This window comes from Lynx canadensis, chromosome D3 (genome assembly GCF_007474595.2).
Source record: "Lynx canadensis isolate LIC74 chromosome D3, mLynCan4.pri.v2, whole genome shotgun sequence".
NCBI classification, from domain to species: Eukaryota; Metazoa; Chordata; class Mammalia; order Carnivora; family Felidae; genus Lynx; species Lynx canadensis.
In genome coordinates, this window is record NC_044314.2 from 84,004,453 (window position 1) to 84,019,045 (window position 14,593).

The 14,593-nt window shown below is 46.3% G+C and overlaps 1 protein-coding gene across 10 annotated transcripts in view; it reads left to right on the forward strand.

The window, feature by feature from the left end:
• HECTD4 (HECT domain E3 ubiquitin protein ligase 4) overlaps positions 1–5,381 on the forward strand; it is a 193,090-nt gene extending 187,709 nt beyond the window's left edge. For all 10 annotated transcript variants that reach the window (XM_030336783.1, XM_030336784.1, XM_030336789.1 and 7 more), the window contains 4 exons: positions 974–1,137; positions 1,376–1,571; positions 2,151–2,373; positions 3,153–5,381. In XM_030336783.1, the coding sequence (XP_030192643.1) occupies positions 974–1,137; positions 1,376–1,571; positions 2,151–2,373; positions 3,153–3,289 (720 nt within the window). In that variant the 3' untranslated portion in view covers positions 3,290–5,381. The remainder of the gene's footprint in view (positions 1–973; positions 1,138–1,375; positions 1,572–2,150; positions 2,374–3,152) is intronic.
• Positions 5,382–14,593: the final 9,212 nt, after the last annotated feature.

Sequence of the window (14,593 nt, forward strand, 5' to 3'; positions counted from 1 at the left end):
CACTGCTTCAAGAAGTCCTCCTGGGGCTGTGGGTAGCAGCAAGGGCCTGGGGTGCGCGGGGGGATATAAGACAGTGTCCGGGAAGACCGTCCAGCCGAGACTTCTTTCTGAAGGCGCTGGGCAGAGCCACAGAGCGTGTTGGGACACCAGGCTACAGCAGGGTTGGGGCACGCAGCCCAGGCAGAGAGATTCTGAACTTCTGGTACTCGTTCCAGTCACCTTCAACGTGCCAGAAGGGCAAGTTTGTTCTTCTCTGGGCCAGATCCCAGCATCTCCTCGGTAGCCCAGCAGGCACCTCAGTGTCTTTTGGACCCTAATTTTGGTGTTTTTAAATGATTTGCTTTTAAAACTAAATATGCATCGGGGCGCCTGGATGGCGTAGTCGGTTAAACTTCTGACTTCTGCTCAGGTCACGATCTCGCGGTTTGTGAGTTCGAGCCCCGCGTCGGGCTCTGTGGTGACAGCTCAGAGCCTGGAGCCTGCTTCCGATTCTGTGTCTCCCTCTCTGCCCCTCCCCTGCTCACACTCGGTGTCTGCCTCTCTCAAAAACGAACACGTAAAAAATAAATAAAACTAAACACGGATGTAGGTTTGACTTCAGGCAAGGCTGAATCCTGGTGCTCGAACAATGTCCTCAGTAATTGGTTTCAAGATGGCACCTAGTAGTACAAGATGTACATCTTAGAGTCGTGTCCACACCAGTGAAAGTGCGTTGCTGCTTCCAAATGGTAACAGGAAAAGCCCTCCAATTTGGGTTTCGTTAGGTCTCAGGTGGCCTGGGCCACATACCTAACCCTGAACTCCCGGCAAACCGATTGGCCAGGCCCGTGCCATGTGCACGTTCATAATGGCCAAGGATGGTCCCCGTGCAAACAGTGCCTGGTGTCTGCCCGACTAGAGATTCGGGTTCCGTCTTCCCAGGGACCCTGGGAGCAGGACAGGCAATTAGCCTCCGTCTGCCTCCGCCCTCCAGATCAACGACGAGACGGAGTTAGAGGCCCTGTGTGCCGAGATCGCCTCCCAGCACCTGGCCACCGAGAGCCCCGAGGGTCCCAAGCCCTGCTGCAGGTTCACGTACCTGACCATGACGGGCGAGGAAGTGGAGCTGTGCAGCCGCGGCCGGCACATCCCCGTGGCGTGAGTGTGCGCGCGAGGGGAGCGGTGGGGCGGGCGGCCTGGGCCGGGTGATGGATCTCACCAGAGGGACGGCTGTGGGGCAGGACGCGGGGTGCCAGAAAGGGTGGCGTGCGTTCAGCAGCGGGACTTTATTAAGAAGGCCCCAGCCGTGAGGCGGGTGACGGACGCCCGGAGGCAGGAAAGGCAGGACGCCCGGTAACCGTTTCCCCTCGCCCGGCCCCCCCCCCCCCACCCGCAGGTGGGAGAACAAGGACATCTACGCGGCGGCCATCCGGAGCCTGCGGCTGCGGGAGCTCCAGAACGCCGAGTGTGTGACGGCCGTGAGGGCGGGCCTGGGCGCCGTCATCCCCCTGCAGCTGCTCACCACGCTCAGCCCGCTGGAGATGGAGCTGCGCACCTGTGGCCTGCCGTACATCAACCTCGAGTTCCTCAAGGTCGGTGGGCGGGGGCCTGTCCTGGACCCCCCCCCCCCCCCCCGTGTCCCAGTGCCCTGTTCTTACGTGCCCCCCCCCCCCCCCCCCCGGCGACCGCCCCACGTCACAGCTGGGGAAGCCGGAGCTTGAGTCACTTGCCCGGACGCGGTGGGGTCGGTCTCACCCCCAGACGGCTGGCCTCCGGGGCCCGGGTCTTGAGCCTCATCCCAAGGTAAAGACCGTTCTTGCCAAGCCCCGTCCATTTCTCAGGCCGCACCCCGGCCTCCCAGGCTGGCTTCTTGCTGGCGGTGAGACCTTGAACAGTGACTTCACATCTGGTGGGGACGGTGACAGGACCTGCCCGGTGTGTTCACGGGGGGGGGGGGCGGGTAACGCTCGTGGAGCCTCTGCTCTGGGCGTGGTCTCCGGGGCGCGGGCACACGACGGGCGCGGGCACGACCACCTCCGTGGCCTTTGTCGTTACCGTGGTCTCATAACTTATGTCCCGTGGCCGTTTCCCCGCCGCAGCCACCCGGCCCGGGGCGGTGCGGGGTGAGCAGAGGCCGGGACCGCTCACATCCGGGGGCCTTTCTTCCCCAGGCCCACACCATGTACCAGGTGGGGCTGATGGAGACAGACCAGCACATCGAGTTCTTCTGGGGGGCGCTGGAGGTGTTCACGCAGGAGGAGCTGTGCAAGTTCATCAAATTTGCCTGCAACCAGGAACGCATCCCCTTCACCTGCCCCTGCAAAGACGGGGGCCCTGACACAGCCCACGTGCCCCCCTACCCCATGAAGATTGCTCCCCCAGATGGCACAGCAGGTACCGCCTTTCCCTTGTCGTGTTCCGAGAGGGACGCACAGGCCCTTCTCTCAGTGGGAGCTGGGGCTGCTGGGCCCTGCAGGAGGGAGGGACATCAGTGGCCAGCTGAGCCCAAATGTAAATCGGGGGACGGGCCTGCGCAGGGGAAGGGGTTGTCATGTGCCTCCCAAACCTGACTTCGGCCAAGAGTCAGTACAGGCCCAAGGTTGGCCTATGTTCTGGGTTGTTTTTTTTTTTTTAAAGGATTCACCATTCTTTTTTTGAAGTTTTATTTATTTTTGAGCGAGGGTGCAAGCGGGGGAGGGAGAGGGGGCGACATTGTACTGACTGCAATGAGCCCGATGTGGGGCTTGAACTCACGAACTGTGAGATCATGACCTGAGCTGAAGTCGGACAGTCAACCAACTGAGCCACCCAAGTGCCCCTACATTCTGATAACTTTAAAAAGCTAACGGGGCTTTTTAGAAATGTTTTAATTTTCCAACTTCTAAATGTAGAAAAATAAGAAAACAACCCTTTGCTGACTGAACAAACCTGTCTACCACCAGATTCCCTCACAGGTCAGCCATCTGCTCCCTGTGCCGTACAACTTCCTGTGCCATTTTCTCCTCCAGAATCTTCTCTTGCCCTGCCCCTGCCCCTGCCCCTCCTCCTGCTTGGGCCTTGGTTAGCTTCGAGCTACCCAAAGAAGCAAACCTGAAAGCAGGGCGGCCAGTAGGTCTCCCTGGGATCAGAGCCCAGCCTCTGACACTGGCCTGGTGGGGGTTTTATTTTTGCAGGTTCCCCAGACTCTCGCTACATCCGAGTGGAGACCTGCATGTTCATGATCAAACTTCCCCAGTACTCCTCTCTGGAAATCATGCTGGAGAAACTTCGTTGTGCCATTCACTACCGTGAAGACCCCCTAAGTGGCTGAGGGGAGGGAGCCCCGGAGTTAGTCCGTCACCGAGGCACCGCTCCGCCGGCTTGGGAAGCCTGCCACTGAGGGCACATTCCCTCCAGGCCCTGCGTGAGGAGTTGGCGACGTTTTGCTTTTCCGAACTTTTGTCCACGTTCCAGGGCTTCCTGGAAGACTTAACCTTTTGTATTTGTATGTTTTGTGATGGGTTGGTTCTTTTACACCTGTTTGTGGTATGTTTGTAGGATAGTTTAATTCCCAGGCAGCCTGTGTCTCATTTGATCTTCCCGGACATTGTCTCTCATGGCCACCGGATTCTGATGCCATAAGGCCCCAGTTAGTTCCACATCATGGAACCACCCAGCAGGAAGGTGGTGGTGAGATACCTGCGGCCGGCCACACAGAGCATCCTGTTGTCTCTTCACAGCATCTTCACAGGTCTGTGGCCCTGCCCCTCCTGCCTTGAGCTGGAGTTGATCCTGGACGCAGCTCCCCCAGGCCTCCTTCCATCTTGAAAGGGTTGGGCCCCAACATGGGAGACACACAGGGAGCTTTCTGTGTTCATCTTCCAGCTTTCGAACCTTGTTTATGGTCTGGGTTTTTCAGAGGAAAAGCACCCCGGTGGCTGCCCGTCCCTTCCCCCTCAGCCCTCTGCTCTCCGTCTCTCCTGGGCCCCTGACCTGACCATTTCCTGCTGAATGTTCCTCAGGAGACCTAAGGGTTCATTCTGACCTTAGTTCACAGCCAGGCATGTCCCAGCTCCAGGAGTTCAGGACGCCTAGAGGAGGAGGGACGGACAGTGCTGGGGGCGGGGGGGGGGGGGGGGGGGCTTTTTCTGAGACTGATTGAACAGGAAAGCACATGATTCAAGCCTGCCCCCCTTTTGTACTCAGAAACGGCCCTTCCTCACCACAGTGTTGGTGACAGGAGGAACAGAAGGGCCACACGCCCATTTTAAAGAGAGCGGCTGACTGAGGTGCTCTGCTCAATTCAGGGTCTACTTCGGTGACCAAGACCTTCCAAGGACCACTATGCGGTCCTTCTGCCCCTCTGGCCAGGCCCGCCCCTTGTCCCCTCGCCGCCCCTTGTGAGCGTGTGTGCCAGGGTGGAGCTGCTCCAGGCTCCCCCGCTGCCCCAGTGCATTTGTGCCCCAAACAGGTCTTTGTCCAGTGGTACTTTGTTCAAGAGCAGCATATGCCAGCTTGTTGGACACTGTCATTTTGGGCCTTGCCAGTTCTCCTGGAATTGCATCACTGTATTTATTGTATAATATTGTGAATACTGAAGGTTCTGAGTGAGTGCTGACTAGAAGGTTCTGGAGTGTGCATGCTGGGGAGAGAAAGCTGTGCTTTTCCTTTCTCTGCTGTGGCCCTGGCCTGTTGGGAAGATGTATGGATTTTAGAGTTAGAGCCATTAGCAGCCATCTCCTCCCTCTTATTCTTAGGAAATGCGTTAAGGACCATTACTGAAGTGATTCCCCACCTAAGGAAAAGCTAAAACTGGATGCATCAGTTATGTTTGATGCAGGAGCAGTCCTGTCTGGAGAGGAGGGCCTGCACGCAGGCTCCCTGCTTGGAAGGAAGATGGTTGGCTGCTGCCTCCTGGGGGCCAGAGCCCCATTGCCTGGGGGTCAGACCAGGACGTAGTCCTGACAAGGATCCTCCTATTTCATTTCTGCATAACAAGAGCCTTTGGATTATTAGAAGTGGTTCTTCCTCTCTGTATTTTTAAATTCTTGGTCCCCTCCAATCCTTCCCATCCCTTAAATGGACTCAGAATTGTTAGCTACCTCCCCAAGGGGGGTTTTGGGAAGCTGCTTTTGGCCCATCACTTGATTTGATGACAGCTGTGAGTAAGATGTCTGCTGCTAACACGCTTCTCCCAGAGAGCACATTGAGAGGTCCAGACTGATCCAAACCTTGGCCCTAAAAAAACGTGTGCTGTAAAGTTACTTGATGTATATTTATTATAATTATTTATGGTTGCATTTAACAAAGTTTTCATTCAGTTTGAGGCTATTTACACCATTGCTGTGTAAAGGAAGCTCACTACAGGAAAAAAAAAAAGTCACACCAATAAATAACCTTCATCTAATTTTGACTTACCGTAAGAGTTGTGTGGTCATCTACTCACTGAAAAGATACGACTGACCTGCTTGGACTGGGCGGCTCTGATCCTTAAGTGCGGTCCAAAGGTTAGGAATTTGTTTCTAATTATTGTCTCTACACTTGATGTGATTCTTACTCCCTCATGCTTACCAACTAATCCTCCCCCCCCCCACCTCCCCCATTCAGCCCCTCGCACCTGGTTGTCATACAGAAAGGATGACTGAAGGGATGGAAATCCAAGGTCAAAGCTGAACCTCACCCTGCATCTTCTGCCCCCCTGCTCATACTGGAGCTAGTCTGAACTCTTAGGCCAGTGGGAGGGTTTTCCTCAAGCGGATAATTGCAGTGGAAGGGGGTGGGAGCCAGCAGTGGATTTAGAACTGTACAAAAGGGAAGTGCAGAGAAGATAAAGACTTAGGGCTGCTTTCCTAAGGTTGATGTTCAGCTCTCTTGCACAGCTGTCCTTTGCCACCCCCACAGGGAGCTCTGTGGTCTTCATGCAGGAGAATCCAGTCTCCCAGACATGGTCCTGCTCCATGGGAGGGGGAGGTCCTCACACAGACCCATTTAGTTTTTCTCTTGACCCTACCTTTCTTACACTTAATAAATGCCAACTTTTAGCGAAAGTGTCCCACTTATGTCTTTATTATAGGAAGACCAAGGGTCCTCTTGGGTGAGGAACAACTCCCCTCAGGGTGCTGGAAACAGCAAAAGCCACCACTCACAGCTAAGAGAAGCTGGGGTGGATGGGGATGCCTTGTGTGGAGAGTCCCAGCTGAGCACAGCAAGAATTTGCTCTCCAGGATGGCTGAGGCCATCTCCTTTAAGAGTTGCTTCTTTAAAAAACTATGTTCAAAATTACGCTATCCAATAATAGAAGACATTCATCCTCATTAGTCATCAGGGGAAAGCAAATTAAAATCACAAAATCTATACAACCACCCCCAAAAAGAAAAGACAGTACCAGGACTGGGGGAAGACATGGAACCAACAGAACTCTCCTCTGGAGGTGGGGAATGTAACCTACAACTAACTACTCTGGAAACCTGGGTGCCCTCCACTACGCACACCCTTAGACCAACAATCCCACCTCTAGGTGTACGTCCACCAGAACACCCACCCATATTCACCAAAAGACGTGTAAAAATACTCACAGCAGCAATAATAGTAGTAGCCAAAACTAGAAACAAGTTGAAGGTCTGAAGTAGAAAAAGTTACTGCACACAATGGAATACCATACAGGAAGGAAAGCAAACTACCTGCAACCTATAGGTGAGTCAGAAACACAAGTGTTCAGCAAGAGGAGTCAAGCATAAAAAAATACTTCATGGTATGAGTACTTTTAAATAATGAGTTCATTTAAGTGTTGAAAATAGAAAAAAATAACATCTTAAGATGTCAAGATTGTGGTTATTCTGGGTCCCAGAGAGGAGGATAGAGAGTATGAGGGGTGTTCTGGTGTCCTGGTAATGTTTTTGATATGGGTGGTGGTGACAGGTGTTGAGTGAACCCTATGCTACCATGCACTTTTCTGTAGGGATGTTCTACCGTATGGATAGTTTCTTAAAAATACAAGCGCACCAGTGTGTCTGGCTGGCTCAGTTGGTAGAGTATGTGACTCTTGATCTGTTTAAGCCCCATGTTGGGTGGTGGTACCTACTTAAAAAAAAAAAAAAAAATCCCAATGCCTCTGTGCCAAAAAAAACACACAAAATGAAATCAGGGAATAAAAGCACACATTCCATCCTCATGAAACCAAAAGAAATCATTTCAGTCCACAATTTCTCAAAGGACAGCTACTGAAAGAATAAATGACTTAGGACATCATGGGCAGCAAGCTTCTTGTAGGTCCCTTGGAAAAAACCAAAACGTTGCAAAGCAAAGAAGGAATTAGAGGCCCCACTGCCAAGAGAAAAACAAGGATTGGAAATTCATGTAGGAAGCAGTTGTTCAAGCCCACCACTCTGCAGAAAGTCAGAAGCCCTATTTGGGAGAATCAAACCCAGCAGCTAAGACCCCAGCCCCACCCTGAGTTTACACAGCAGACTGGAAGACCCCTTTCAGGAGGAAACGAGAAATAAGACCTATAGATTCTCACAGCAGGGGGTTCTTCAGTGAAAACACCAGCTTGTTACCCTACAGTGAACGTGAACAGTTAAAGAAGCTTCTCATCTTTAGTGCCCCAGCCTTAAATATAGACAGGCAAGAAACAGATGAGGAAGAGTCTATAACATGAAATACCAAACAAAAATAGATAATACAGACTAGAACAAGAAACAACTATGGCACAAAGTATGCGAATGTACTGCATTGGGGCACCTGGCTGGCTCAGTTGGTAGATCAAGAGTCACTCTGGGTTTCAGGGTTGTAAGTTTTAGCCCCATGTTAGGTGTAAAATCTTACAAAAAAGAAAAAGTTACTTCAGGGACACCTGGCTGGCTCGGTAGAGTGTGTGACTCTTGATCTCGGGGTTGTGAGTTCAATTCCCACATTGGCTGCAGAGATTACTTAAAATCTTGGTGTGCCTGGATGACTCAGACATCTGTTGATTTTCAGCTCCGGTCATGATCTCCTGTTTCATGAGATCGAGTCCTGCATCAGGCTCCATGCTAGCAGTGCAGAGCCTCCTTGGGATTCTCTCTCTTGCTCTTGTAAATAATAAACTTAAAAAAAATCACTGCATCCCTTAAGGAGAGAAAAGGCTGTGGGAAAGAATAAAAGATTTGGGAAATATCAAATCCATTTAATATAAAGATGAAAGGATAAAGTTGAAGAAATCTCCCATAGGGCAAAAAATATGAAAAGAAAAAGGAGCACCTGGGTGGCTCAGTCGGTTGAGCATAGGACTTCAGCTCAGGTAATGATCTCACAGCGTGTGATTTGGAGCCCCGCTTCAGGTTCTGTGTTGACAGCTCAGAGCCTGGAGCCTGCTTCAGATTGTGTCTGGCTCTCTCCCTGCCACTCCCCATCTTGCACTCTCTTTCTCAAAAATAAACATTAAAAAAAATTTTTAAAGGAAAAAGGGATGAGTCTAAGACGGTCTATCCTACTATCACTGGAGTTCTGCAAAGAGAAAACAGGAGACATAACCAAAATATAAGAAAATTCTGAAAAACAGAATGTCACAAGTTCCAGACAAAATGATAAGTATCCAGCTCTTTGAATAGAAAAAGAATCCACACCACTTTACAACATGGGGAAATTTAAAAATACCAGGGACAGACATCCTAAAAAGCTTCAAGGGGAAAAATTACATGTAAATCAGAATGGCATCAGGCTTTATAACAAACTAGAAAGATAACACCTTCAAGACACTTCTAATTCTAATCACAACAAATGAACAGAAGCCAGATTCCCCTATAACAACTAAAATAAAAAACCTAACATATGTATGGTTCTCAAAACAAGCAATAAAAAAACTGAGAAGAGGGGCGCCTGGGTGGCGCAGTCGGTTGAGCGTCCGACTTCAGCCAGGTCACGATCTCGTGGTCCGGGAGTTCGAGCCCCGCGTCAGGCTCTGGGCTGATGGCTCGGAGCCTGGAGCCTGTTTCCGATTCTGTGTCTCCCTCTCTCTCTGCCCCTCGCCCGTTCATGCTCTGTCTCTCTCTGTCCCAAAAATAAACGTTGAAAAAAAAAAAAAAAAACTGAGAAGAGAAAATAAATATGGTGGGCCCTACCATTGCCTCAGCTTATGGTCTGGATAGTTTTCAGAGAGCAGCAAGAGGAGGGGAAACCCAAAGTCGAACTCAACAGTCTCCTAGAGTTCAGAAAACAAAGCATGAAAGGAAACAAAGGCAGCTAGTTTGCAAGGCAGAGTACTAAAGAGGAAGAGACAGAGAACTCTGTAGATCTCTTGAGAGTCCTCAAGTATTCAACTGAGTACTGATAAGCTCAAGCATATAAGGAAACTGCCAGAGGCTGGGAAAAGAACCAGCCAAAAGGATTAGAGCTGGCAAAGTACAGGAAGTAGTTCCTATTCCCACTAGCCAATGTAGAAAACTTTGTAATTTGTGGGACTTTGGTTTTGCCTTAGTAGTGAAGTAAAATTAGCCCTAATTCCTGTTCAGGTCCCACCTAATAAAGCTTAAAAGTTTGACCCAGAAGGATCAAGCTGTCTCCAAGTGACCACATATAAAAACAAAGCTCAAAAATACAGGAAATACATGGGACACCTGGGTGGCTCAGTTTGTTGGGCGTCCAATTCTTGATCTCAGGGTTGTGAGTTCAAGCTCCATGCCTAGCATGGAGCCTACTTTAGAAACAAACAAGTAATACAAAAATACCCAGCATGTAAGTAGGTAAAATTCAAAATGTCTGGCATCCAATAAAAAAACCACCAGACATGCAAAGAAACAACAAAATAGCACCCAGAAAAATCAACTGCAACTGACCCAGAAATTATACAAATGATAGAATTCGCAGGCAAGAGCATTAAAACAGTTATTACTGTATACAAAAGGTTTACGAAGCTAGGGGAAAAAAAACAATGAACATGTTAGGTAGAACCATGGAAAATATAAACAACACAATGTCTAGAGATAGAAACTTCAATATCTGAGATGAAAACTGGATAGATTAGCAACAGATTAGACTGCAGAAGGTTTCAGTGACTTTGGAAGCACACAAATGACCCATCTGAAAACAAAAGAATCCAAAAAAGTGAGGAGTGTAAGATATGGCACTTCATTTGGCCTATAATATAGAATAATCCCCCAAAGAGAAGAAAAATGGGGAAAAATCTTGAGATAACAGCTGGAACTTTTTCCAAATTTACTTAAAAACTACGAAGATGTAAGAAGCTTAATGAACCTAAAGCACAAGAAACAGCGGTGGTGATGGTTGTAGAACAATGAATGTACTTGATGTCACAGAACCATACAAAGGTGCATCACAATCTAATTGTATAAAATCAGTGATAAATCTTAAAAACAACCCCCACAAAGACACATTCTGTACAGAAGAACAAAGATAAGGATGGTAGATTTCTCAGTAGAACCAATGCAAGCAAGGAGACAGCAGAGTAACATATCTAAAGTATTGGGACGGGAAAAGCTATCAACCTAGAATTCTATACCTTTCAAATAGTGAAGGAGAAAATAGGCAAGTACCTAGAGACAAATCAGGTTACTGCTTAGGGAGGGAGTGCTTAATGGGTATGGGATTTCCTTTAAAGATTAAAATTCCTGAACAAGTAGTGGTGATGACTGCACAACACTGTGAATGGATTTAAGGACACCTAATTGTATACTTTAAAATAATTAAAATGTTAAGTTTTGGGGCACCTATGTAGCTTAGTCGGTTAAACATCCGACTTCGGCTGGGGTCATGATCTCACAGTTCATAAATTCAAGCCCAACAGCTATGCTGTTGGCGCAGAGCCTGCTTCAGATAATCTGTCCTCTCTCTGCCCGTCCCTGCACCCCCCTTCAAAAATAAACATTTTTTTTAATGTTGAATTTCATTAGATGTATTTTACCACAATTTTTTAAAAGTAAAGAAGAAATAAAGACCTTTTCAGACATAGAAAAGCTGCAAGAACACAGGCTAACCTGCACTACAACAAAGTCCTTCACACAAAAGGAAAATGATACCATGTGGGAATCTGGGTCTGCACAAAGAAAAAAAATACAAAAATATTAACTACATGGGTAAATATAAAAGACATGTTTAAGTCTTTAAAAGATCATTGACTTAAAAAAATTTTTAATGTTTATTTTTGAGAGAGAACGAGTGAGCACACATGAGCATGAGTCGAGGAGGGGCAGGGAGAGAGGGAGACACAGAATCCAAAGCAGGCTCCAAGCTGTCAGCACGGAGCCCGATGCAGGGCTTGAACTCACGAACCAGGAGATCATGACCTGAACCAAAGTTGGACGCTCAATCGACTGAGCCACCCAGGTGCCCCTAATAGATAATTGAGTACTTAAACAAAACAACAAGGTATTGGGGATTTATGATGAATAAAGAAATGGAGGGGAGGAGCACCTAGGTGGCTCAGTCGGTTAAGCATCTGACACTTGATTTCACCTCAGGTCATGATCTCCCAGTTTGAACCCTACGTTGGTCTCCTCACTGACACTGTAGAGCCTGCTTGGGATTCTCTCTCTCTCACTCTCTGCCCCTCCCCCCCACCAAAATAAATAAATTAAAAAATAAATATATGACAATGGCACAAAGGCTAGGAGGAAATAAATTAAATATGTTATTGTAATACCAATCATGAAGTAGCACAATATTACTTAAAGGTAAACTGTGATACTGTGATAAATCAGAGGTGTATGTACTATAAACCCTAAAACAACTACTTAAATAATACAATAAAGTTAAAACTAATAGGCCAACAAAAGAGATAAATGGAATCATAAGAAGTATTAAAAGAAAGCAAAAAAAAAAAGAGAAAAAAGGCACATAGAACACAAAAGATAAATAGCAAGAAGATTTATTTAAACTCAACTATCAGGGCATCCGGCTGGCTCAGTCGGTAGCATGTGACTCTTAATCTCAGGGTCTTGAGTTCAAGCCACATTGGGTGTGGAGACTAGTTAAAAGAAAAAAAAAAGTATTCTAAACCCAACCATATCAATAATTACATTAAATGTAAATGGTTGACACACCCAAATTCAAAGACAAACTCCTCAGACTGGCTCAAAAACAAAAACCCCAACTATATGCTGCCTCTGAGAAAACCAATGTAAATATGTGAACAAAAATAGGATAAAAGTAAAAGGATGGAAAAAGATATACTATGCCAACACAAATCAGCAGAAAGCTGAAGAATGTTAATATTGCTATCTTAATATCAAAGTGTATCTCAGAGCAAATATTACAAAGAAGGTCATTTCATAATAATAAAAAAGCCAAACAAGAACATAACTATCTTGGGCATTTATACATCTAATAACAAGGCTTCAAAAGAATGAAGCAATTACAGAATCATAAGGAAAAATAATCTTCAATTACAATACAGATTTCAAAAAGAACTATCCCCCATCCCCCAATAATTAAGAGAACAAGTAAACAAAACATCAATAATATAAAAGCCTGAACAACACTACCAACCAATTTGACCTACCTGTCATTTATATAATATTCCATCTAACCAAAATACAATGCACATTCTTTTCAAGTACATACAGGACATTTATGGCCTGGAGAAGATTCTAAGGATAAAACAAACCTCAATAAATTTGAAGAGATTCAGTTCATACAAATTATGTTCTCTGACCACTAGAAAATTAGTAATCAGTAACAAACCTGGGGGCAGCTGGCTGGCTCAGTCATAAGAGCATGTGATTCTTGACCCCAGGGTTGTGAGTTCAAGCCCCACATTGGATGTAAAGATTAAACTTTAAAAAAACAAAAACAAGGGTGGGAGGGAGGGGAAGGTGGGTGATGGGTATTGAGGAGGGCACCTTTTGGTATGAGCATTGGGTGTTGTATGGAAACCAATTTGACAATAAATTTAATATTAAAAAATAATAAGGTAAACATATAATTACCACTATGAATTAAAACACTCAATTTTGACATCTTGAAAAAAAATCTAGAGTGCCTGGGTGGCTCAGTCAGTTAAGTGTCCAACTTTTTAATTTTTAAATTTACAAACAAGTTAGCATATAGCGCAATAATGATTTCAAGAGTAAAATCCAATGATTCATCCCCTACATATAACACCCAGTGCTTATCCCGAGTCTCCTCCTTAATGCCCCTTGCCCACTTAGCCCATTCCCCCACCCATAACCCCTCCAGCAACCCTGTTTGTTCTCTATATTTAAGAGTCTCTTGTGTTTTGTTCCCCTCCCTGTTTTTTATTATTTTTGCTTCTCTTATGTTCATCTGTTTTGAATCTTTAAAAAATTATTTAATGTTTATTTTTGAGAGAGAGAGAGAGTGTAAGTGAGGGAGGGGCAGAGAGAGAGGGAGACACAGAATCCGAAGCAGGCTGCAGGCTCCAAGCTAGCAGCAAAGAGCCTGACAAACTCAAACTCACAAACCAGTGAGATCACGACCCGAGCCGAAGTTGGCCACTGAACCCACTGAGCCACCCAGGCACCCCATCTGTTTTGAATCTGAAATTCCACATATGAGTGAAATCATATATTGTCTTTCTCTAATTTCACTTAGCATGATACACTCTAGTTCCATCTATGTTGTTGCAGATAGCAAGATTTCACTCTTTTTGATTGCCAAGTAATACTCGTGTGTGTGCATGTGTGTGCACGCACGTGTACCACATCTTCTTTATCCATTCATCTGTCGATGGACATTTGGACTCTTTCCATACTTTGGCTATTGTCGACAGCACTGCTATAAACATTAGGGAGCACATGCCCTTTTGAAACAGCACACCTGTATGGATAAGTACCTAGTAGTGCAATTTCTAGGTTGTAGGCTAGATCAATTTTTAATTTTTTGAGAAAACTCCATACTGTTTTCCAGAGTGGCTGCACCACTTTGCATTCCCACCAGCAGTGCAAAAGAGATCCTCTTTCTCTGCATTCTCACCAACATCTGTCATTGCCTATGTTGTTCATTTTAGCCATTCTAACAGGTAAAGTGGTATCTCATTGTGCTTTTTATTTGTATTTCCCTGACGATGAATTATGTTGAGCATTTTTCATGTGTCTGTTAGCCATCTGGATGTCTTCTTTGGAGAATTGTCTATTCATGTCTTTTGCCCATTTCTTCACTGGATTATTTGTTTTTTGGGTGTTGAGTTTGATAAGTTCTTTACAGATTTTGGATACTAACCCTTTACCTGATATGTCGTTTGCAAATATCTTCTCTCATTCTGTTGGTTGCCTTTTCGTTTTGCTGATTGTTTCCTTCACTGTGAGGAAGCTTTTTATGTTGATGAGGTCCCAGCAGTTCATTTTTGCTTTTGTTTCCCTTGCCTCTGGAGACGTGTTAAGAAGTTGCTGTGGCTGAGGTGAAAGAGGTTTTTGCCTGCCTTCTCCTCTAGAATTTTGATGGCTTCCTGTCTTACATTTAGGTCTTTCATCCATTTTGAGTTTATTTTTGTGTATGGTGTAAGACAGTGGTCCAGGTTCATTTTTCTGCATGTCACTGTCCAGTTTTCCAACACCATTTGCTGAAGAGACTGTCTTTATTCCATTGGATATTCTTTCCTGCTTTGTCAAAGTTTAGTTGGCCATAAGTGTCTAACTCTTGATTTCAGCTCATGATATCAGGGTTTGTGAGTTTGAGCCCCAAG